At 33.5% G+C, this 24,077-nt stretch overlaps 1 protein-coding gene across 4 annotated transcripts in view; it reads right to left on the bottom strand.

Moving 5' to 3' along the window:
- The window catches only part of Rgl (Ral guanine nucleotide dissociation stimulator-like), a 325,958-nt gene that overhangs the window by 244,953 nt on the left and 56,928 nt on the right, over positions 1–24,077 (bottom strand). Inside the window, exon 1 of one of the 4 annotated variants that reach the window (XM_072537238.1) lies at positions 13,659–14,095. The exons of 2 other annotated variants lie outside the window; for them this stretch is intronic. In XM_072537238.1, coding sequence (XP_072393339.1) covers positions 13,659–13,871 — 213 coding nt within the window. In that variant the 5' untranslated portion in view covers positions 13,872–14,095. Of the gene's footprint in view, positions 1–13,658; positions 14,096–24,077 lie in introns of those variants that run through there. One more of the 4 variants, XM_072537239.1, reaches the window with a different exon arrangement.

Below are 24,077 nucleotides of genomic sequence, written 5' to 3'. Positions count from 1 at the left end.
TTCTATCAATAAGAAGTTGTAAGATTGATAACGCACTTTCCGCATGATGAAAATCTTTTCAGCCATAAATAACACACAATTCACTTTTAAGTTTTTCTTTCTTAAAAAAGTTATAGGTTCGCGTAACGGTATGAAAATCATCGATAGGAAAGTCTTTTTCATATTAGTTGAATTTTTTTGAAAAAGTTTTGAAGAAAAAAGATGTTCTGTAAAATGAAACCTAACTTGCGCTGATTAATCAGCCCAACTTCTTTTGTTTGTGCAGAATATGATACTGACTGATGGCGCTTCTTTGGTGGTGATGGTGGACGATCTAAGTTACGAATATTTAAAATGTCAAAACTGTTAAAAAATCCGTTCATTTTAACGGCATCCAAAGACCGAGATTGAAATTCTTTAAAAAGGATTTCACAGTGGGGCGTTATTTGAGCGAAAAATGCAAGCCAATAAATGAAACTTGCATTATTTAAATATCCCAGCAACTCCTTTGCTTGGTTTATTGTGGTAAAATCATTCCCGCAGCTCTCTAATATACTCTATAGACACTTTTTTAGAAGCTCTTTATTTTCAAAAATTGTTCTGACAGTTCGTGTGTTAAAATCCCATCCATTCCAAATTTTTGTTGTTAAGTGAGATAAATCCCGAAAGTCCGTTTTTTCCCATTCTGAAGAAATAGTTTCATTCTTTAATAACATAAAACATGGAAAACAAAACAAAGAATGTAGTTTATCACACCGGCACAAACACGAAGTTTTTCGGCCTTCTTTAACTTTATAACAAGGTTTAAACTTTTTGTTTCTTATGGTACATTCTTGTACCAAGTTTACTTCCGGCCGAGGTGGTCCATTCTTTTTTATAAGAAGTCGATCTTCAAAACTATTTGCGCTTACTTTTATATATTTCACTGAATAAAGCTCCATCCTAAAACTACTAATATTGTACTTAAGATTTAACTACATCTGGCAACAGAAAATACCAAACTGTGAATCGAAACGATCCGGTCTCTTTGTGCAATGTACAAATCGCTGGTCTCATGGATTTTAAGATGTCTCTTTCTGACTACAGGGTTACTGTCTACTGTCCGGATTCAATTTGAATTCGTACTTGGCACGTGCATCTAGCGGCGTAGTGTAAATAAATATGATTAATAAATAAAGTATTTGAGATTTAAAAAACACTGGATTTTAATAAAATTTTATTGGGTGTTCACTGCACAAGTGAACCAATGAAGAAACCACCCATGCTCCCTCAACGGTTTTAGAATTTTGTGCTTTTTTTAGACACCAGAATCTGTTTAAATAGTGATAGCCCGAGAGCCAACAAGAGCTGCACGGCTAGCCCGTCCTATAGTTCCTTCCGCTGGTAGCAGTGTTATGTTTTAGGCAGATATTATGGCAGGTGCACGTACGGAATTTGTGGTTATTGATAGGTACAACAGTACAAATCTACAACACACGCATTTTAGAACCTCATGTGAGAATATGGCCAGGAGCTATGGGTGAATGTTTTGTATTTATGGATGATACTCCAGACCACATGGGACTCAAGCAGTTAATGACTATCTTGAGACGGAAGATATTCGCCGTTTGGAGTGGCCTATAGAAATACACGACATTAAAATTGTTAAATACATTTTAATTAGAAACAATTTTTTTTTCAATTTTATATTTATTAAAAAAAAAACAGTATCTCTTAAGCCAAAAATATCTGTCAACGATATTTTTGGCTTTGGTCTATGATATTGTTTTATAAATTAACAGCAGTTTCTGAAAATAGATAACAACAGCGAAAATCTTGAGTGATGCAGTACTTTTGAAATTATGTGTATATATCTAATTAGAAAAGTTGAAAGGTTTGATCTACAGATCTATTTACTTCTCGATATTTTTATATAATAACAAAATTAATCAAAATAAATTTTCGCTTATGTCTTAACTATGTTAACCAAGTAGTTTTCAAGATAGTGGGTGTCCAGCCACCAATACAGTCACGTGTTAAAACTGCAGCTCCAGATTAATTTTTATTTATTTAACCGATCAGTTGTAATAATACATACAGAAACCCATAATTATCAAAGTGTGGGATATTCTACAAGAAGCTGTTGTGTAATTTGCACCTTTGGTGATGACTGGTTTACCACAGAAAAACGACAAACCACACAGCATTAGTAGTAACTGAATATCTAATTAATACGGTGGACAATCTCAGATTTGATTGGTTTAATTAATTAATATTGAATTAATATTAATCTGATAGAGAATTTATGTGATCAAATCCAGAGGCGCGTTCGTTATCGTCTAGATATGTCAGCAATTCTTTAAGGATTACTTTTGAGCCTTTAAGATTAATTGAAACAAATTCACCAACTGAGCATTGCAGATTTGATAAAATCCATGCCACAATGATTAAATCATGTAATTCAGATACACAAAAGAGATGCACAGTATTACAAGTTAGCAGAAGGTTCATTGAAAAACTATCACGACTTTGTAAACAAGAAAAATGTGCATTTTTTGTTATTCTGTTAAATTGACTATTATGTCTAAATTCTTTTTTGGCATTTTAGTATTCGCTGATTTTCATTTCATAGATTTCTATAAATGTTACATTCCAATACAATCTAATCAATAGTTAAAATGTAAAAAAATGTTAAATTAGGTAAAAAATTTAGTTTGTAAAATTTTAACCCAAAGTTGTTCAAAACCATCAAAACTTCTGAGGCTCCAGACAGATGACACGTTTTTTACTTGTTTCTAGGGATGATTTACGGCATAAAACTAATCTCATCTGTTTCGAGCAGAAGTGAAGGGCGCGTTAGTGTCGAATATATTTCCTTCCCATTGTATGTTCCCTCAAACAAGTTCAGCGCGATGACGTGAATTTCTGATAACATGAATGGTTTTAAATTTTAAGAGGCACCCCGAGACAGATTATAATGTCAATTGCGAGGGCAGTAACGACAACACAGCAAAGATTTAAAAGAATCGCAAATTTTCTGGAAATTTCCACAAAAGCGTTACATAAAAACATAACAGCTACCGATATAGGCTATACAGGTCAACATTTGAATACAAATGATTATTGGACATCAAATGAAAACCATCAACAGCTATTTATTCTATGGAGCTACAAACCAACGACAGTAAAAAATATATATATGTAGAACCGTAAAACATATAACCTTTTGTGCAAAAGAAAGAATTCAAATAAGATAAAAGAACAATTTGAAGAAACATGCTAGAACGACATAATGGATCTTTTTCTTCTTCATGTGCCATCTCCTCTAAGAAGGTTGGCCCGCCAACCATCATGGCAATTCGCACTTTCGATACCGCTGCTCTAAAGAGGTCAGCAGAAGTGCAGTTAAACCAAGCTCTCAAATTGTTTAACCAGGAGATGCGTCTTCTTCCGCGACTCCTTCTATCCTGTATTCTTCCTTGCATTATTAATTGCAACAAGTTATAGCGCTCGCCCCTCATGACATGTCCCAGATATTGCAGTTTTCTGACTTTAATTGTATTTGAAACCTCTTTATCTTTTCCCATTCTTCTCAACAACTCGACATTTGTGACTCTATCTTCCCAACTTATTCTTAATATCATTCTGTAGGCCCATAACTCGAAGGCTTCTAATCTGCCCGAAACATCTTTCTTTAAGAGCGTAGGCGCAAAATTTCGGGCCAATGCTTTTTAAATGCATTCATTTTTTTTTTCGAATCCTGAGTAAACTAATAAGTATTTTTGAAAAATTTAAACACAATATTGTTTAATAACTGGCAATTTCAAAACTAAGAAACAAAAATTGTTTGTGGCCGGGATAAATAAAAACAATGAATTTTTGGAATAGAATTCTTATAAAACATATTTATTCCTGCAATAAATATTCCAGTGCTTTTAAAGAATTATCTGCTAGTTAAAAATAATGAAAAAAGTACACTTGACAGGTATCTTCAATTTTTATCCAAGTATTTTATTTCAAATGACACGTGTAAAAAAATAAAAATGGACGATTTTATACATAGACTGTTGCAGAAAGGTACGCTGGTAGCTTATTATACCAGTTTTGTGAAAAGCACCTGATTGCCACGCCGCATACAGGTTTTCGGTATTTAGTGCATCGACTGCGCCTATAAGGATCGTTTTCACTGACACTCTGATGACAAAATAAGCCGTAATAGCTTCTGGTATACACAGTATAGGTAAAGTTTATGGTCGGTATGGTAGAATTTAACAGGATATCTAACACAGATACAAAATCATATTTCCCCTTGGTCTCCCCTCCACATTCTTTATACACGCCCATTAGGGAACGCCAGAAGATTATTTCCGATCCAGCTTATACGTAAGAATCAGCAGAATTGCCTTATTACATATTTGAATTAAAACATTGAATTGATATAAAAAATTGGCGATCGGTGGTGCGGTACAATAAAATGGCCCCTCGGTCACCCCACTTAGCTCCTCTGGATTTTTATTTTTGGGGGATGCTAAAAACAAAATTGTACAGGCATGAGTTCGAGCGAGCCACCAGCTTGGAGGAACTGAAGGAAAAGATAATCCAACTCCAACTCATTGTAAAAGAAAATTGTGGCATATTTAAAATAAAAAACAGTAAGCTGCCATATAAATCAATTCGCCCAAATTTGATTATCTTAGAACATTGTTAAAAAGGTAAAAAGACAACAAGTCAAATAAAACCAATAAGTTTGGAAACGTTGAACTTCCCCTCTTCTATTATTTCCAGTAATGCATTTTCGACGATATAATGGGCGGACCTAATATACCTCTCTCTTTTTAAACAGGTGTTTCTCACTCCATCTCACGTAAGGTACATACCGAACATAAACTTTTACCTATACCGTATAAGCTACCAGAGAGCGTTTAAGGGTTAAGCTAGTCTTAGATATTTTCCTTTCAACTATTCTAAATAATGATCCCCTTTAACATGTCGTTTATTGCCTACAGAGAAATGAAAAACATATTACACAAAAATGAAGGATATTTCTTTTTAGCAAAGGTGGGCTAAAATCCTTTCTGCTGGCTGAAAAATTTTTATATTGATACTCGATCACTTAATAGTTTAAAATATGCTCAAATCACATTTTTTTATGTAGAACTCAGCTTTTCTGTTTACTAGTATATTTACTTTTTTATTATTACTACTAAATTTAATTATTTTCTTTTAGAACAAAATGTTGGAATATAATGATATATTTTTGGTAAAAATGCTTGCATATATATAAGCAAATTACCATAATTATTTTGTGCATATTTGCTCATATTTATTGATCACTTATTTCATTTTGCTTATATATTCTATATATAGCGAAATAAATGTGCTAAATTCTTAAACCAAGAATAATTTACAAAGAAACTAAAACTAAGAAACAAATTTTACACAGAGTACTTGTAAATTTCCATAAAAATAAAATGGTGAGCCATATTTATTGTCGAAATAACAACAAAACTTGCTAATATATGAAAAGTCACGATCCTCTTACATGAAACTCTTAAGTAAATAGTTGTTACGTTTAGTTCATGCGTTTTAGAATAATTGTTGTAGTTTGGTATTTCATTTAGCTAAAGTTCATATATGCTATACTTAGAAATTAATTCCACGTAGACGTAATCAAAACCTTAGAAGTTTACACAGAGACTGTTATTTTCGATTTACGAATTCCAAAAAGCAGTAACATCGTATTGTAGCAAGAAGACGTATATGAATGGCAACCCCAATAGAACAATTGACTCTTTTAATAACCAGAAAAAGTATATAATGATCTTAAATAACACTCAAAAAGTAGTAAAAACTTATGAAGCAAGTATTTTCTAGACAAGACTAATCCAAGGATAGTGCACAAAATAATGTAAGTCAAGCATGTGCTATCGTTATTGTAAAAGTGAATTATATTTTGTAATACCCAGCATTTTGTAAATTAATCTGTAGAAATGAAAAAACCCATGTATTTATTGAGGGTTTTCTATTATTTAGTTTTATTTTATTCAAAAAATAAGAACATCGCAGTTACGTAAAATACAGTTTAACCGTATAATAGAAACAAATGACGAAACAAAGTATAAAAATATCACAGGAATATTACTCAAGCCTCTATAATTCAAAACAAAAACCATCACAGGAAATCCTCAAGGCGCGTACTGACTTGAGCAAATTTATTCAAACGAACGCTGTGTGGGCAAAAATGCTCAGGTCTGTACGTGTGTCCACCGATTAACACAGTAGTCGGTTTCTGGACGACATCAAAGAATATCTACCCGTCAATTTGCTCAGTTTGGACGGTATTTGTGTGTCCGTACACTGTACAGATTTATTTTAGTTAAAAATAATTTTTTTATGTTTAAGTATACCATGAATTACTACGTACGCTGCATTTGCTCTTTGATCTCATTTCTTGTTGACATCTTGCATAAAACTAAACCGACGCACAACCGGAGCACCACTACTAGTACAATAATTGCGGTAAATAAAAATCACTCGCACTAAAGTGTGTGCGCGCACAACGTACGTACGAGTTAATTTGCTCAAGTCAGTACGCGCCGCCTTCAGATAATTAAAAACAAAAATAAAAATCTTCAAGTGGAACGTACAACCGGAAAGCAGTAAACGTGAAATCAAAAAAGTACTGAAAGAAATCCATAATAACAGGAAAACAAGGTATAATAGCCATAAATATGTTAAAGTGTAAAGGAAAAATATCAATAGGTCTCTCCTAATTACTTATACCTTTCTCTATCTTGCGCCAATCTAATCCAGGATTTGCCTGCCACTGCTTTTATGTCATCTAACCATCTCTTTAGAGGTCTGGCCATGCTTATCGTCCTCCTCGGTCCCAATTCTAGGATTTTCCGTGTTCATCTAGTATCATCATATGTTGCTATGTGACCGGTCTAGAGCCATTTCATTTTTGTAATTTCTTCCACGATATTACTGATCTTCGTTCTACGTCTTATCTTGGTATTCCTAATCTTGTCTCTCAGTGATACTCCAAGCATGATTCGTTCCATTCCCCTTTACTTTGTTTCTAGTCTTTTAGCAGATTTCCTGGTAACGGATACGGTCTCCAACTCGTAGGTGCAAACTGGTGGTACGCAGGTGGTATACACCTTTTTCTTTAAGTTTATAGAAACAGCGGTGTTTTTTAAGATATATGCTAGTTTACCGAAAGTGGCCCATACCAGTTGTGTTCTTATATTTATTTTCAGGATCTTGATTTGGTTTTCCCAGTTTGATGACATAGCACAGGTATACATAATATATATGGTCGGTATGGACCTTACGTGAGATGGAGTGAGAAACACCTGTTTAAAAAGAGAGAGGTATATTAGGTCAGCCCTTTATATCGCCGAAAATGAATGAGTTGAAATAATAAAAAAGGGGAAATTCAACGTTGCCAAACTTATTGGTTTTATTTGACCTGTTGTCTTTTTAGCATTTGAACAATGTTCTAAGATAATCAAATTTGGGCGAAATGGATTTAAATGGCAGCTTACTGTTTTTTATTGGGAATATGCCACAATTTTACTTTACAATAAGTGTAATATAACATTTTGATTTCCACTTCAGAAATCGTTTTATATAAATAAAATTTATTAATGTTTCGTATTTTAAGTACGATTTCCGAATTAAAAATCTAAACATCAAAATAAGCTTATTTTAAATTCACATTGTGCCTTATTCTCATTAAAAATAATAAACTGCATACGATGCCACAATAAAAAATTCTTCATACAAAATTATTTGGCAACGTCTTGTCTCCCGATCTCTCGATTCGTCAAAGCACCGAATCAAAGTAAGGACAGAGGTAACAAGTAGAGGTGGGTCGTTAAAGTTTTTATCGTAAACCGATTTTCGTAAACAAGTTACTATGATTGTTTAATAGTAGTTTCAAGTAAGAGAGCAACTACATAAACAAACATAATGGCTATTATCGTTGTGAGTAAAGTATCGTAAGTGAAAGAAACTAATGAAGGATATATTTATTATAACTTGAAAAATAAACTAAACAATACAACCCGATATTAGTAATTGTACTACGTCGGATACCATGGATGTAAGGTTACCGTTTGCTAAAATTTTATAGCAAGATTCTTGCAGGCAGCGTACCATAACAATCACTGAACTACCCTTCAAGTATTTTTGGCCACTCATTGTACTTGTTATTTCTTTAAAAAGCCGTAAAATTGGGGAAAGTTGAGAACAAATAATCCAGTCTTCATTATGTATTTAGATTTGGTCTAAGTCTGTATTAACTAATGCCAATGTGGAACGGATTGCCTCTTCTAACTCGGTCATTCTTTTTAACATGTAATAGGTGAATTTCTACCTAGTTTCCACGTCTTGGATTGGCCGTTTGGGAACTTTGTTATGTTGTAATTGATACTTTAAAAGCCTTTCTGAAGAGAAGGTACTTCTTTTGAAATGTGTTTTTTGCCGAATTGTCGAAAAAAAAGACTTTTTATTTTATCTATTTGTACACGAGAGCATTTAAGTGCGTCCTCCGCCAATAAATTTAACGTATTAGCAAAACAATTAAAATATTTTCGTTCCAAAACATCTTTAATAGTTTTGGCCATATTTGAGGCATTATCAGTTACTGCAAAATTTACTTTTAGTTTTAGACCCCACTGATTAATAATTTAACTAATTTCAAAAGCGATGTTTTCTGAATTATGGTTTCCAGAAAAATGGCAGCAGCCTAATAAAACCGTTTTAAATTCTAAATTTTCGGTTAAATATTGTCCTGTTAATGCGATGTAACTCTGTTACTCCATATGTCCAGAGGTCAGTAGTAATACAGATATTTTCTACTTCTTTAACAACTTGTGATCTAATAATTTGCTCAGTTTTGATATAACATTCCTGAAGTAATGAACCTGACGTACTGAACAAGTTTTTCTTGTTGGCGGTTTATATCCAGGAATCCAGCAAACTTTTTAAAAGCTCGTTCTTCAACTATGGAAAACCTTCATCACCTTTTGACGCTTGGGTGGCGGTGGCAGTATGTCAGTACTTGTAGTAGAAGTAGTCGAAACGGACAGAAATGCGTCAGGAGAAGTTTCAATCATTGCAATATTCAGAAAGGGGACCATAAAAGCTGCATCTTCTACAAATGTGCATTTTTTGAAAATAAAATTATTATTCTTATACTAGGTCAATAATTTTGACTAAGAAAAATAATTCTTAATTGAATATTTACAATAAATAAATCCTTTGACAAACTATCAATAAAGATTTGGAATCGAAAATGCAGATCAATCGTAAATCCAAACTCATTCATTAATCAGAATACCTAGTTATAAAAAACAAAAGAAAGACTTAAGAAGCTGGTTACTTCTATAACAAAAGAAAAAGAAGATTGTACTAGTGAAAATCAACCAGTACAAGAAAAAGAAACTGAGAGATATAAAAGAAGTCGACATGTACTTGTCTGATGATATTACCCACAAAAAATTTCGAACGGAGATTGGAACTGTCCATTACAGTGGTGGAAAAACCATCGCCATATATATCCTAACTTAACCACTATATTCATAAAATATTGTAGTATTGTAACAAAATCTGTTCCTTGTGAACACATGTTCAAAATCTGGTTTAATTTTAAATAAAAGAACACGGTTAACAAGAAAAGTGGAAAAACTTATGTTTTTAAATGTCAATTTAGGCGATTCGCGATTTAATAATGTATAATGTAAATGTAAGTACTATTTGTATTGTTTAATATATTTTTCAAGTTATAATAAATAATCAACTAGTTACAGACCCACCTCTAGTTTCTTAGAACCAGAGATATGTAAAGTATCTCTGATCAGAACTAATCGTCTCACTAATGGGAAATGGGCGTCAATAAGAAATATGGAGGGGAGACCAAGGGGAAATATGATTGTTATCTTTGTCTATTCGCTGAAAATATGATTTTATATCTGTGTTAGATATCCTGTTAAATTTTACCATACCGACCATAAACTTTTACATACACTGTATATATATATATATATATATATATATATATATATATATATATATATATATATATGTAATATATAATGAAATTTTGACAAATTCTACATTACGCCTGTTGACCCTTTTTCGCACGAAAAAAACTCACATGTCGTGAAATTTATACTATGGATCAGAACACCTATAGATTCGTTATAAAAGAAAATATAAGGCACCGAGCGAGAATCACGGATCTGGCTAATGGAGCGTGAATAAAGGAAAATAAACTTCCCTTGAAACGAATCCGGGAGTTTAATATTCGCTCCAAAGAAAGGAAGAAAGGTTGTCTTTATTAGGAATTGCTCAAAGCGAAAATGATTCAATGGAAATATGTTAAAAGTCAATTAGTTTATTTTGGTATGAAATATACAAAATATTTTAAATAACTAACTTTATATAATAAAGATCATACTCATACATGTCTAAACGGTTCATGTGTTGTTTAAAGGCGCTGTTTTTATTGTCTGTCATCCAAGGAAGATGGTTTCGAAGTATAGGAGTTCACTCCATAGTGGTGGTGTGTTGAATGAAACACACAGAGTTGTTTATATGTAACTGGTATACGCTTCCAACCAGGTACTTGTACATATTGCACAGTTAATTGTCCTAGTCTCAGCGGTCACAGACACAAAAAACTCTGTTTCTCTGCTAGCTCAATCCGAGTGTTATCTCTACCAAGTGGAAATCTGTGCTGTCATAAAAACAGATTTATTAATAATTTCCAACCTTCTTCTAGTTCCATGACCGTTATCGATAGTTGGATATCATATTGGCTACCATATTCGCTATTGCGACTTTATTGACATCTTCTTCTGTTAGTACCCTGTCCAATTATTGAACGTTGGTGATCATATTGGCAATAATAACTTTGATTACGACAACTCGAAACAAATTAGCGGATGTCTCTTGACACCACCTGACACCTCGGAGATTTCAGATCTTTAATTAATTCACAAATGTAGTTTTTCCAGTCTTTTAACTGTTCATTCATATCTAATATTCTGTGATCGTTTTGTCTTCTAAACTTTGGGATAGTGTTTCCGTTTGATTCCGACGATCTCTTTTAATTTCTCATGCAAATAAAATGTATGGTGTTTCTTTTCATAGTGTTCAATTTCATTACATTCTTTTCTATGAGATTGTCTTTTCGCTTGTCTTCATCTTCTGCCTGATTATTGCGTGGATCCTCTTGAATATATTTTTATCTCTATTTCTAACTTCTCTTCTATGGTCCATGAGTCTCACAGTCTCAGTATTTCTTCTGTTATCCACTCTTGTTTTTACTGCACTTAATTTTGATTCCTGAACAATCTTTAATATATCTTTATTGCTCGTCCAGTGTTTGTTAATACTAATTGCTTTTCTACACAAAAAGATTCATAGAACACATAAAAGAACATATCTCCTCTTTCATTTCGGATTCCCAGACTACTTGATTAACAGTAATAGTGAAATACAGTAAATCTATTAACAATTCGTATTACGATTACTGTCAAAACTATTCTTTATATTTATAACCCATGCTAGGTCTTCTATTTAAATTTTGTTTCTCTTTAACTTTACACTGTTGCAATATGCCTCCAACCTTGTCGGTCCCGCGCCGATCTTCTCCAGGGTCTCACGTCTAGCAAACTTTGCGCGTCTGCTGCCACTTCATCCTCCCACCTTTTCCGTGGCCTTCCTTTTGGTCTTCCGCACTGCATTTTACTATCTAGGGCTCTTTTTGGGAATATTTCAGTCTCCATTCTCACTACATGACCAGCCCATCGAAGTCTCTGAAGTTTAACAAATTCTGAGATCGGTATAAGAAATATCTTCCTGAGGGCTTTATTTCGAAGACTTCCAGCTTTCATTTTATGTCTTCTGCCGTCACCCATGTCTCGCATCCACAACATACTATTGGTCTGAGAATAGATTTGTATACCCTGATTTTTGATCTCCAGGGTGTGTTTTTGGGGAGGAACACATGGACGAGTGAAACGTAAACTTTGTTTCCCTTTACTATTCTTCTTTGAATTTCTGGTTGGTCTGTTCCATCAAAGCAACTTCCAGATATGTGATAGTTTCAATATCGTACTCTAACTCAACTGTGCGTCTGCTTCCCCTCGCTCTTGCTTGTGTTACCTTTTTTGTCTTTTGAATATTTATTTCTAGTCCGAACTCTTTTGCCTCTGATTTTAATTGTGCACATATTTCTGCCGCATCCTCTGTTCTGCAAGACATAATGGTAATGTCATCAGCAATCTGTATTGATTTATTTGTTAGATTACCTCTTCCTATATACATCTGCCTTATCACATATTCCAGAGTCAGGTTAAACAGTGTCAATGCTTAACCCGTCTCTTTGCTTTACTTCTTTGACTATTGAAAGGTTCTCAATAAGCTTATTTTGTAGTCTGACAGTTGTTGTTGACGAATCCATTGTTGCTTTTACTAGTTGGATGTTTGTTTAGGTAATGTTAAAACTATGCAATATTTGATATAACTTTTGTCTATTAATTAAGTCATAGACCTGTTTGAAATCTCATCGTAGGCACACGATTTGTTTAGAATTTGTTTCACTGTGAATAGCATTGGAAACAACTACTGTTTTTTAATTAATTTAGACACAAAAAATAATCTCGTATGTTACTAACAACTTGTTTCACGTTGTAATGTTCAGTTTTTTAATTACAAAATAATAAGGATACATTATATGTACGCCGCTGAAATTTCACGATGATATATTATGTACTACGAGGATTTATTGATAGTTGGCCTAGACCGCCTACTGTAGAAGTACCACTACAATCACCCAGAATTCATTAAGCAAATAATAAGCAAGGGTGCGCAATAGATCTCATAGGGTCATTGGGCGACTTCACCCTTCTTAGAGTAAAAACGCAATAGTGATAATAATTTGAACACTTTGCGGCGTTTTACATTGAGTACACATGCACTCTAATATAAATATATTTGTGGGGTATATAATTTGAGGCATGACAAGGCATACAGTGTATAAAAATGAGAAAAAAAGATATACAGAAGTTACATATTTATATTCAATTATATTTCGACATTTTCATATTTCTTTTTTCTTTCTGGTATAAAGTAAACTAATGTTTATGAAGCGTACAATTCAGGCTTAAATCAAGACTTGATTATTTGCATTTTATGTTGTGTTGTATTGGAAGTTTTTCGGGATATTTATATCTTTTCTGCACACACCTGTATAAAGACGTTGTAATCTTGTATTGCGATATCTATCATGTATATGGTATAAGATACATACGAATAAAATATACCCATATATAAATTCATAACTATAACCTCAACAATATGCAACCCTGATATACCCTTAATAATAGAAGAAAAAACTTGAAACTTTGGTTTTCACGATATAAATATAACATACATAGTTTATTTCGTTAAAAAATTGTGCCATAAATTGTAAAAATTTAAAAAAGGCATCTGATCTGGAAGAGTATTTTTAGATCTTCTCTAAGAAAAAACATTTAAGTGACAAATAAAAGTCAAACAGTAAATATTATTAAAAACGGTATTTGACGTATCTACAAAATTTTTAGATTTATTTTTTATTTCATATAATTAATTCTATAAAAAATATTTGTTATCTTTGTCATTGAAAAATATTATTTCCTTACCTTGACATACCACTTAGCTGTCTTTTTGTTACTTTTGCGAGGACCAGTACACACACAAAACCTAAACCTGCTCCTTCTTAAAGTCTCGGCACTTTTTTCTTTTGCCGGACTCTTGTTCACGCATTTCGAAGCAAAAAACTTAGTTTTTTCGGTGACACTTTGATAAAGTTCTTGTTGGAAACCTATCGGTGAGGAATTAGTTGGTAACAACATTGATTTTTACAAAAAAGACAGAAGAATAGTATGAGTTTAATTCATCCTTTTTGATTTAAAGTGGAGAAAAAATCACTGTAGCTGAGGCACGATAAAATCGCGCGAAGTGAGTGACAAAAATCGATATGGGCAACGTGATGGCGAGCCGGTAACGTACACTGAGGATCGAGCGTCCTAACACTTCTCTCCACGTAGTTTTCGATCAACTAAAACACGAAACACGATGCCGACCAAACAAACGAAATGTCATACGGAGAGCGTGGTCCGTTCACGGCGTGCGCTTACAGTATGTAATTGCACCGTTAAACGCATGCGCACGCATCTTTTAATAGAGAATGCGTTTTACAAGGGCATTTCAAATTGTTATGCATATCAGACCTTGTGTGTTAGATTTACCGAGTTTTAGATATATTATATTTTTTTGTTCATTTAAAAATCTTACACAATGTAATATCGCTACGAGAATAAGAGAAAGAGGATGAGTGTTAAATGGTCTTCGCTCCACATCCTGTTGTCGCTCAAATATAAAGTAAACTAGTTGCAATAGTGCTTGCAAAAAAACTTGTGTGTTTCACATCGACTAATCTCTGTGAGTCTTCTTTCTCCGCATATGCTTACATTAAAAACAAATACAAAAGCAAACTTCAAGCATCAAAGGATTTAAGGGTCAAACTTACAAAGATTTCCATAATTATAAAGGATATAATGAAAACATCATCGAAACAATTTCATTCATCACATTAAGTAAGGATATTTGAATATCAAATGTACTGTATTTTATTGATCTGAAATAAAGTTTATATTGAAATCAAATGAGCCTCAGAATTGTATTTTTTTTTTCATTTTTTGTCGTTTCCCAAATCGCTTCAAGTGTTGGTGTGCTTTGAAATATTTTTAGACAAGGGTGCCGCGACTAAAAAAAGTTTGAGAACCACTGAGCTTGCATATGCCAAACCTAATGTCATACGGATAATCATAAATACTTACCAACAAAAACACTACTATTTACATAATTTTATTATTGTCGACACTGCGACTATGCAGTTTTTTTAATGTCATATGTTGTGGTACGACGAACAGTAAACAGTACCGAAGCTAGGAAGATGTAAATTAGAAGCGAATGAAGTGTTCGGATTCGAAGGTATTTTTTCTTCCTCCCGATGTTGGAATGAGATCACAACAAGATATCTTGAAAGAGCAGCAGCAGACAAAAGATGGAGAAAAGAATACTTTAAAGTAATACAAATTAAACTTGTTCCCTTGTCCTACAAGCATATTGTACACTGTAAGTAAAATCACACAGTAGTATGATATTTCTTGAACTTACTGTTTACAAGGAAGGTAACTGGACACTGCCACGCTTCAGCCGCCTATTGCTACCACTACTTTTATCCGAGGTACTTATTTTACTCAGCCCGAGTCGATCTAGGGTCTTTGGATATTTTTAAAAATATCTCGATGCCAGATATTAAATCTAAATCTTTCACATGATAACTAAACATGGTACACGGTACCGAACAACATTTGGTAGATAAACAATCCTGAAATAACAAAAAAACACCAGTTGTATCGAATGTCAAATCTCTAACTAAAATTTTCAACAAAAAACTGGATCGATCCTAATATCGGCAAATATAAATCAGCATTTTGTTTGACGTGCGTGGGGATAAAATTAGAATATAAAACAAAAACTTCTGTAATGTAATAAACCAAAAGAAAATCCTCTTTTTCAGATTTTACGCTCACAGTTTTGAGATCAAACGTAACTCAAATCATTATTGAGTAAATATTTCGCCGCCCTTATTAAATTACGTCGGTATCAAATTTATTTATGTACGTGACGATTTATATTTTTTTATACAGGTGTAAAGTTCATAAAAATCGATCGTGTAAACGAAGTAACTAATAACAAGCAGTCTTAAATAATTTTTTAGTAATGCTTGGGGATGTTAGTGGACGGAAAAAATGGAAGGAGTGCAGAAATAAGCGAAAGAATTAAAGCAGGGAACGGTGTGTTGGAAATCCGACAAAAACATGAGCAAAAAAAACAAAGACACAAATATATAGAGCAGCAATTAGACCGGAGATATCATATGAAGCGGAAGTAATACGTCTTACAAAAAAAAAAGATAGAAAATACTAAGAATAATGGCAAGAAAAATTATGGGAACAATACACGGCGCAATAAGGACAGAACAAGAAAATATAGAACACTGATGAACCATGTAATAGTAAATGGGTGACTCTGAGGCAAATGTGTAACCAGAAAAATTTCTTTTACTGGATTAGGCTTAGTAAGTGCAGAATCAGCCTAAACTAAATTTTTGTTGGTATGCATCGGAGGCATCGGAGCCTTTTGGATCCGATTTCATCGATTATAATCCAGGTTCTTCAAATGTCGAATCTTAAGGTAAGACAGTTACAATATTCATCATTCAATCTTCGCTTATCCACTGCTGGACATAGATCTCCCTCATAATTTTCCATGTATTTCGATCTTGTGCCTCTTGCATCCAATTAATATGACAACGTTTTAGATCGTCAGTACAACGTGTTGGAGGACGACCTCTGCTTCGGTAGGCATCATCTCTTGGTCTCCATTCCAGTATCCGCTTTGTCCATCTATTATCTGTCATTCGAACCACGTGACCTGCCCAGTTCCATTTCAGTGTTGCTACTCTCTCTAGCTTGTCTCGTAGTGAAACGCCCAACATCGTGTTCGCCTTTTGACACACACGGATCTTTTGAACTGTTCTCCTTGTCATGGTCAACGTTTCCGCACCGTAAGTTAACACTGACAAAACACACTGATTAAACGTTTTTCTTTTAAGGCATATTGGTATATCAGACGATTTGAAAATATGGTTCAGCTTGCAGAAGGCTGCCCAAGTCAGTCTTGTACGACGGAGAAGTTACAATATTATTAATATTTAAATATAAAACAAGCAAGATATTCCTTAATATACCTACCCATTTGTAAACAAATGTGGCTTAGGCTGTTTTGCCGCAAACTTATTTGTAATATACTTTTTTTTATTATTCTAGACGAGAATAATGGTGATTCGAGCGAAAAAACTCAAAAATGAGTTTCCGAACACTAAGAATAAAAACAATGATAAACTATAAATGCAAATCGCAACAAAATTCCAAAAAGAGAAATCTTAAGAAACGTGCAAGGTATAAAAGGAAGATGGCCAGGGAGAAAGGAGAATATGTCACGGAATAAGGAAAACATAAAAATGCTAAAGAACTTGTAGTTGGGACATGTTCGTGAAAAATGAAGAAGTGTCATATGAATATTTCTAATGAACGAAAGCAAAACATCATTAAAAATTACAAGGACAAATAAAAGTAGAAGACAAAAAGAAAACTTATAACAAAAATTAAAATTCACGTAGGTCTAAAACTCGTATATATACTTTGCCGGATGAAAATGGTTGTGACCAAGTGGTATGTAATATGTAAGAACTTTTTTAAAGACAGTTTCCATTACAGATGGAAAAATTTCATTAGCTTTAGCACGAAAATAAGAGCATGGGACACCTCTTCAAGATGCAAGGGGCAAAAATTAACCCCATAATAAAACCAATATTGAAGACGAGCAGTATTTATGTTGAACTGTTCACAGCATACGAATCCCATTAGTCCCGATGAGATAACATAAAAAGAAAATATCTTTCACCAACTTTGAACATGTCGATGATGTATCGAGAGTATGAAAAAAAATGCACAGAAGACTTAAGAAAACCCCTCCCGCTGTTTATGTTTCGCAAAATTTTTAACACCAAGTTTAATTTGCATTTTCTTGCACCACGTAAAGATACGTGTCAAAAGTGTGACATTCTTAAAATCACCTGATACTCCAGAAGAGCGTAAACATGATGCAAAAGTTAAATTGGAATTACACCAAAGAAAAGCAATAATTAAAGAAAACAAAAAGCAAAATATAATTAAAGCAAAAGAATCACAGCAAAAACATCACTTTTAGTCTTTGATCTTCAGAAAAAGATTCCTACTCCTGAGTTAAGTACAGGTGTAGTTTATTATAAGACACAACTGTGGAGGTATAATTTGCGCATCCATGATGAAGTCACAGAAACAGGACACATGTATGTCTGGCCAGAAACTGTAGCTTCATGTTTAATAAATCATCTTGAGATGCACTTACCTGACCCAACCAAATATCTGATTTTGTATAGCGATGCTATCGCGACCAAAATCGGAATATAAAGGTGGCTTTAATGTTAAGCAGTTACCTTCAAAACTGTAAACCGTCACTCAAAGTTATAGAACAAAGATTTTTTGTATCTAGACATAGTTTCAATAGCGATCAAGATTTTGGGTTGATTGAAAAGGACAGAAAACACCATGATCGAACTTTTGATCCCGATGATTGGGTTTTCAGAATTCAATCGGCCAAAAAACGATATCCAAAATTCCAGATCAAAAGAATGAACTTACTAGAGTTTTTTAGTAGCCAGGTCCCTTGAAAATAAGATAAAAAATAGAAAAGTTACTATAACTGGCGAAAAAGTTGAATGGCTTAAAATCCAACAGATAAGGTATCTTAAAAATGAACCAAAAACAATTTATGTAAAATAATACAGCACAGGATATGGGTTTGTTTCATAAGGTTGATTTAAGCAAGAAAATCAAAGGCCGCCTATCATAATCTACTGTAATTCACAACCTAGATGTTCTGTACCAAATGGGAGAGCAATAACAAAAGAAAAGAAAAAGGATTTAATGGACTTACTTACGTTTATTCCGTTTGAGTTTCACAGCTTTTATTCTGGATTGAAAGATAGTTCCGAAACATTAGATGAGGGTTTAGAAGCAATTATACATGAAAATAAAAATTACGCACTAAAATATGGTTTTAGCTAATAAGTTGGAGATTTGTTTTCTGTTTATCTTTAAGTTTTGTTTTGCACAATTTACTTGTTTTAGTTTTCTTTATGGCAAATGTGCCTTAACATAGCTTAACACACAAATTAACCTAGAATTATATTTTTTTGTAACGGCAAATGTGTCTATACTTTTTGAAAACAGAAATTAGAATAATAAAACTTGCGTGAGATTTTTTCTAAAATGTTGTTTTAGGACATTAGCTTTTCCTTAAAACAATAAAGTGTTACACTTTTTGTGATCAGAAAAATTGTATTTTCTATTTAAAGTTAACTTTGACATGATTTATCACAAAAACTTATTAAAAAAATTAAAAAAGTAAAATTTATTAAAGTGCAAAGACTGAGATGGTTTGGACACATACAAAGAAGGGAAGAAGACGCTCTAATTAGGAAAATAACACACTGGAAACAAGTAATAAATAGTCCAAAAGGAAGACCAAAAATAAGATGGGAAGACCAAAGACTAGAGGATATATCAAATATGGAAATTTCGAAACGGAGGGAAAATATTCAGGTCCGGAGGGAGTGAAAAAATTATGTGTCCGTTTTTCCATTTTACAGGCATGTTTTAAAGAATTTTGTTAAATAATTTTAACAAAATTCTTTAATAATCTTTTTTGGAAACTGTATCCGGAGTATAAACACAATATTTAATTTAATTTCACTCTGTAAATGTATTTACTTCGTCTTACTTTTATTTTTAAAATATTTTTTATTTCTACGATAGATACTACACAGAAACATTTTGTGTTCAAAAATAAATCTACAATTCAACATAATGACAACGTTCACGACGCTACATTTTTAATATCAGAATCAGAGTCTATACAAAACAGACCGGTGCTCCATGCACGTGGCGTTGACGATTGAAGTTGAATAAGATTAAATTAGTATCATGACGAAGGTATACAAAGGTATACAATTTGTATAGAATTAACCTAGCTATGCTGCTAATCAGTCTGTTTAAGATACATTTCGTCTACACCCTCGCGATATAGGGGCAGTGTGAAAAGTTTTCGGATTAGAGGTGAAAAAATGAATTGGACAAATTCGAATGTAATTATAAGTTCGAATTGATTCTACATTCCCTTTGTCCGATTCTTCTCGATCGACGATGATAAAATAAAATGTTGAAGTCGTGGAGTAAAATATAGTTTTATTATAGCTACTAAATTATTAATTACACTCTAATTGTTGCGGTAAAAATTTATAATAGACTGCCTCCCATACTAGTCCGGAAGCTATATTAATAATCTCACTAAAATGCTATGATTCATCAAATAAGTGTATTGCCTTCTGCATAGAACAAAAACCTTTTGACTTTTGAAAGTTAGCATATTATATATAGCATACTATATTAGGCAATAGTTTTGCTGGAAGCTGAACAAACTGTAATTAAGCTGCTAATCGATATGTTTCACAATTATACAGGGTGAATCTATATAAATTCAGGAAATTAAGATTAATGTGAGATTACAAATCTTATATACTAAAACGCTAAGCCCTTTTCTTGTCCACCACTTTACTCAAAAACCATATTAGATAATTAAAATATTTTTTCGGAATATTATTAGTATTACGTATGAGATTGTCAAGATATACTTTTGGTACAAAAATTCACTTCCGGTTTTGAGATGACCGGAAGTTAAAATTTACTTTAAGTTTTAGACCCCACAATGTATATATGGATCGAAAGGTCTCGTCGAGACGAATCTAAATATGTACTTCTGGTTGCGATCCGACACCGGAAGTGACCCGAAACGCGCATAAAACGTCAAGATAGAGCAAATCTGACACCGGATTCGTGATCAGCATGCAAAATTAACTGCTAAATGATATCCATGTCGACATTTGATGAACTAAAAATTGCATTCCGGTTTTGAGGTAGACTTCCATAATCACTTTTTTTTTAATTGCATTATTATTGATGAATGTTATGTATATTCTTGCTTATATTGTTTGTATTGATCTCTTAATTTTTCTCGCAAAATAAAAATTTCATTTAAAAAACTCGATGTCGAGTTGGTCCGCTAGTTAATGGACTAATTTGCGATTGAACAGAAGTGTTACTTTAAATTTCTAAGCCAGATTTTGTACCAGAAGTTTCGAGTCTGTCTATTGTACTGGTGAAGGTTTTTTTTAGAAGCAAGATTTTGCCCATTAATCTCTTTATCTAGCTGATCAAGAATTGTCTAATCCTGATATCCTTAAATATTTGTTTAAAACTTTGACATATAGTTAAGCAAGGCATATTTGAAATTCTGAATGCACCTCCAGTTCTAGATCGACTATATAGGCCAGTAAATGAATATGTGATTGGTTTTTTACTCATAGCTCGGTAAGCGTTTAAGCTATGAAGTATGTTTGCCAAAATTTTAACTTTACTTTAAATTAAACCAATTTTTTTCAAAAATTAGTCCTTTGAACCGATCAAACTTACAGATCATATATAAGCAATACCTAAATAAAGTAAATTGTAAAGCGGTAACGATTAATTTTATTTAGCATGCTAATAAGAGGTGATTTTCAAAATGTTTTTACTGAGAAAAGGTACCAACTTTATTTTGAACGTAATTCGCCTAGTTTTAATGCTAGAAACTGTTTTAGAAAAACAAAAATAAAGCTTTTTTTTACTTTCAAAAAGATTTGATGAGTTTTTCCAAAAAGTGCTTAATTTTTTGGTTATTTAACGTTGAAATATTCGATTTGGAACTTGACAAATAAGAACCTACTTTTCATGAGCTACAACTCTGCTTCTACTAGGTCTACAGTCTTCGTAGGTACACCATTTTTTTTTTGTTTTTTTATATGCTACATTTTTGCTAAAAATATTATTTTCGATAAATATTTACTTTTTGAGTTATTTGTGACAAACCGTCTGAAACTGTGGTTTTTATTTTGAAAAATGAGCAAATGGCCATGAGGACATTACAAATACCAGAAAATTTTGTAAGGCTAGTGAGAATAACGCTTAGGAACACGATAAATAGGGTAACAATGGAATGAAGCTTTTCAAGACAGTTCACAGTGAAACAAGGGGTTCCACTATAAACGAATTTATTCAACCTAGTATTAGAACAAATCGTAAGAAGATCAAATATGAGCACAAACAGGACTATTTTCAATAGCAGGGAACAGTGCATAGCGTACGCGGATGATGTGGTGATACTAGCGAGAACAAAAAAACATTTAGAAAAAGTTTTCCAGAAATTTGAAGAAGCGAAAAGATACGGATTAATAATAAACCAAACAAAAACGCAATATATGGAAATGTGAGGAGACAACAAATAATAACAAATATATCAAAATGAACATAGCAGAAGCTGTCTATAGTTTTGAAAAAGAATTTGAATACTTAAGAGTAACCAAAACGAATGCGGCAAAACGTGGATTATGAACCAGCAGGAAGAAAAGAAAGTAGAGATATGGGAAAGAAAGGTGCTCAGAAAAATCTTCGGAGGAATAAAGACGGCAGAAAATATTTGGAGAAGACGAACAAATAAAGAAGTAATGAGGATGTATGGAAAACCAGCAATTACGACAAAAATACGAGCCCAAAGAGCTAGATGGCTTGGTCACATTATACGAATGAGAAGGGGCGTCCAAAGAAGAAATGATTGGAAGTAGTAAAGCAAGACTTGTCAGAAATAGGCGTAAGAAATTGGAGAGAGAAAGCAAGGGACAGAAAAAAATGGAGGGAAATAACCAAGTAGTTAGAAGCCAGGGACCGACAAGTCGATGAAAATAGTAAATGTTGGTTGGTTCGTCATTAGGACAGTTTATTAATTTTTCTCTATACCGATATCGTTCTCTCTTTATAGCGATGATTTTGAGCGTTCAATAGTCGATGATAAATGTGTTATTGTGTTTATTCAGACTACCCGAGTCACGAGTGGCAAGGTCATTGTCCAGCGGTTGTTTTGTTTTGCGCTTAAGGAATGCGGCCATCCATTCTACTCATTCTTATGAGAAAAGTTATCAATAACTCGAGCTATAGAGAAAGGCGGAAAGCAATCGGATATCGTTCGCCGTACCGGGCTGTCTCAGTCAACTGTGGCTACGATATGGAAGGACAGAAAAAAGTGGCTTAAAGCGAAGATGGAGGATGTAGCAGGAAGAAGTTGCGGAAACCTCAACACGAAGATTTAGATCGCGCTATGTTTCAGTGTTTCCAGCAGCAGTGTATGAACCATATTCCACTTTCTGGGCCTGTGGTCAGGGCAAAAGCTAAGTTTTTTGCAACTGAGCTTGGAATTTAGAATTTCAAGGCATCTGAGGGTTGGCTGAGCAAGCGGAAGCTGCAGCACAAGATCAACTACGGGCAAATCAGCGGAGAGGCTCGTGATAAACGTAACGTAACGTAACGGATGATTGAATAGAAAACATGTGGCCTGGACTGAAGGCACGATATGCGTCAGACATTTTCAATGCTGATGAGACTGGATTGTTTTTTTTTAAATGACACCAAACAGAACTTTAAAATTTAATTCGAAAAAGTGCGTTGGTGGAACACTCTCTAAGGGACGCATTACAGTTTTAGTGGCCGCTAACATGACAGGTTCGGTGAAGCGCAAATTGTTAGTGAAAGGGAAGTCGAAAAACCACGTTGCTTTAAAAACATAAAAAATCTACCCTGTAGACAATTGCCCTGCTCATCCTGTACTGTGCGACCTTCAAAACATTGAACTTTGTTTTCTACCAGCAAACACAACGAGTGTCCTTCAGCCCATGGACAAAAGTGTCATCAAGAGTTTGAAAAGCCATTACAGGAGAAGACTTTTGATGGAATTGGTTGAGAACAATGGCGATCTTAAACTAAACATTCTTGACGCCATCCTAATGATTAGTAAATCCTTGGATGAGGTGACGAGCAATGCAATAAAACATTCCTTCAAACACGTAGGATGGCTGAAACATCAAAGATTGACTGAGATGACCTGCCATTAGATCTTTGGGCCAGACAGTTTGAACTTACTATCACCTACAGACCGGAAGAGCTAACAGATTTTGAAGATTGAAGAAGTTGATGAAAATGTAGCTAAAACATCTGGACTTTCTGACGAAGACATCCTACAAGCAGTTCGTGTAGAAGAAGAAGAAAAGAGTGACTGGGAAGTGGAAGCAGATATGTATATATATATATATGTGTGTGTATGTGTGTGTGTGTTTTTCACCCCCGCGAAGTATAAGAAACCCTGGGCTCAAGTCCAAAAGGGAAATAGAAGGTAAGAGGAACCCAAAATCCAAATTTTTAAGCAAATCCATTGTCACGGGGAAAATTACACCCTAAAACGGT

Source organism: Diabrotica undecimpunctata, chromosome 7 (genome assembly GCF_040954645.1).
Source record: "Diabrotica undecimpunctata isolate CICGRU chromosome 7, icDiaUnde3, whole genome shotgun sequence".
Classification (NCBI taxonomy): Eukaryota; Metazoa; Arthropoda; class Insecta; order Coleoptera; family Chrysomelidae; genus Diabrotica; species Diabrotica undecimpunctata.
Note: the sequence above shows the minus strand (reverse complement) of the source record. Positions and strands in the feature narration are given on the sequence as shown.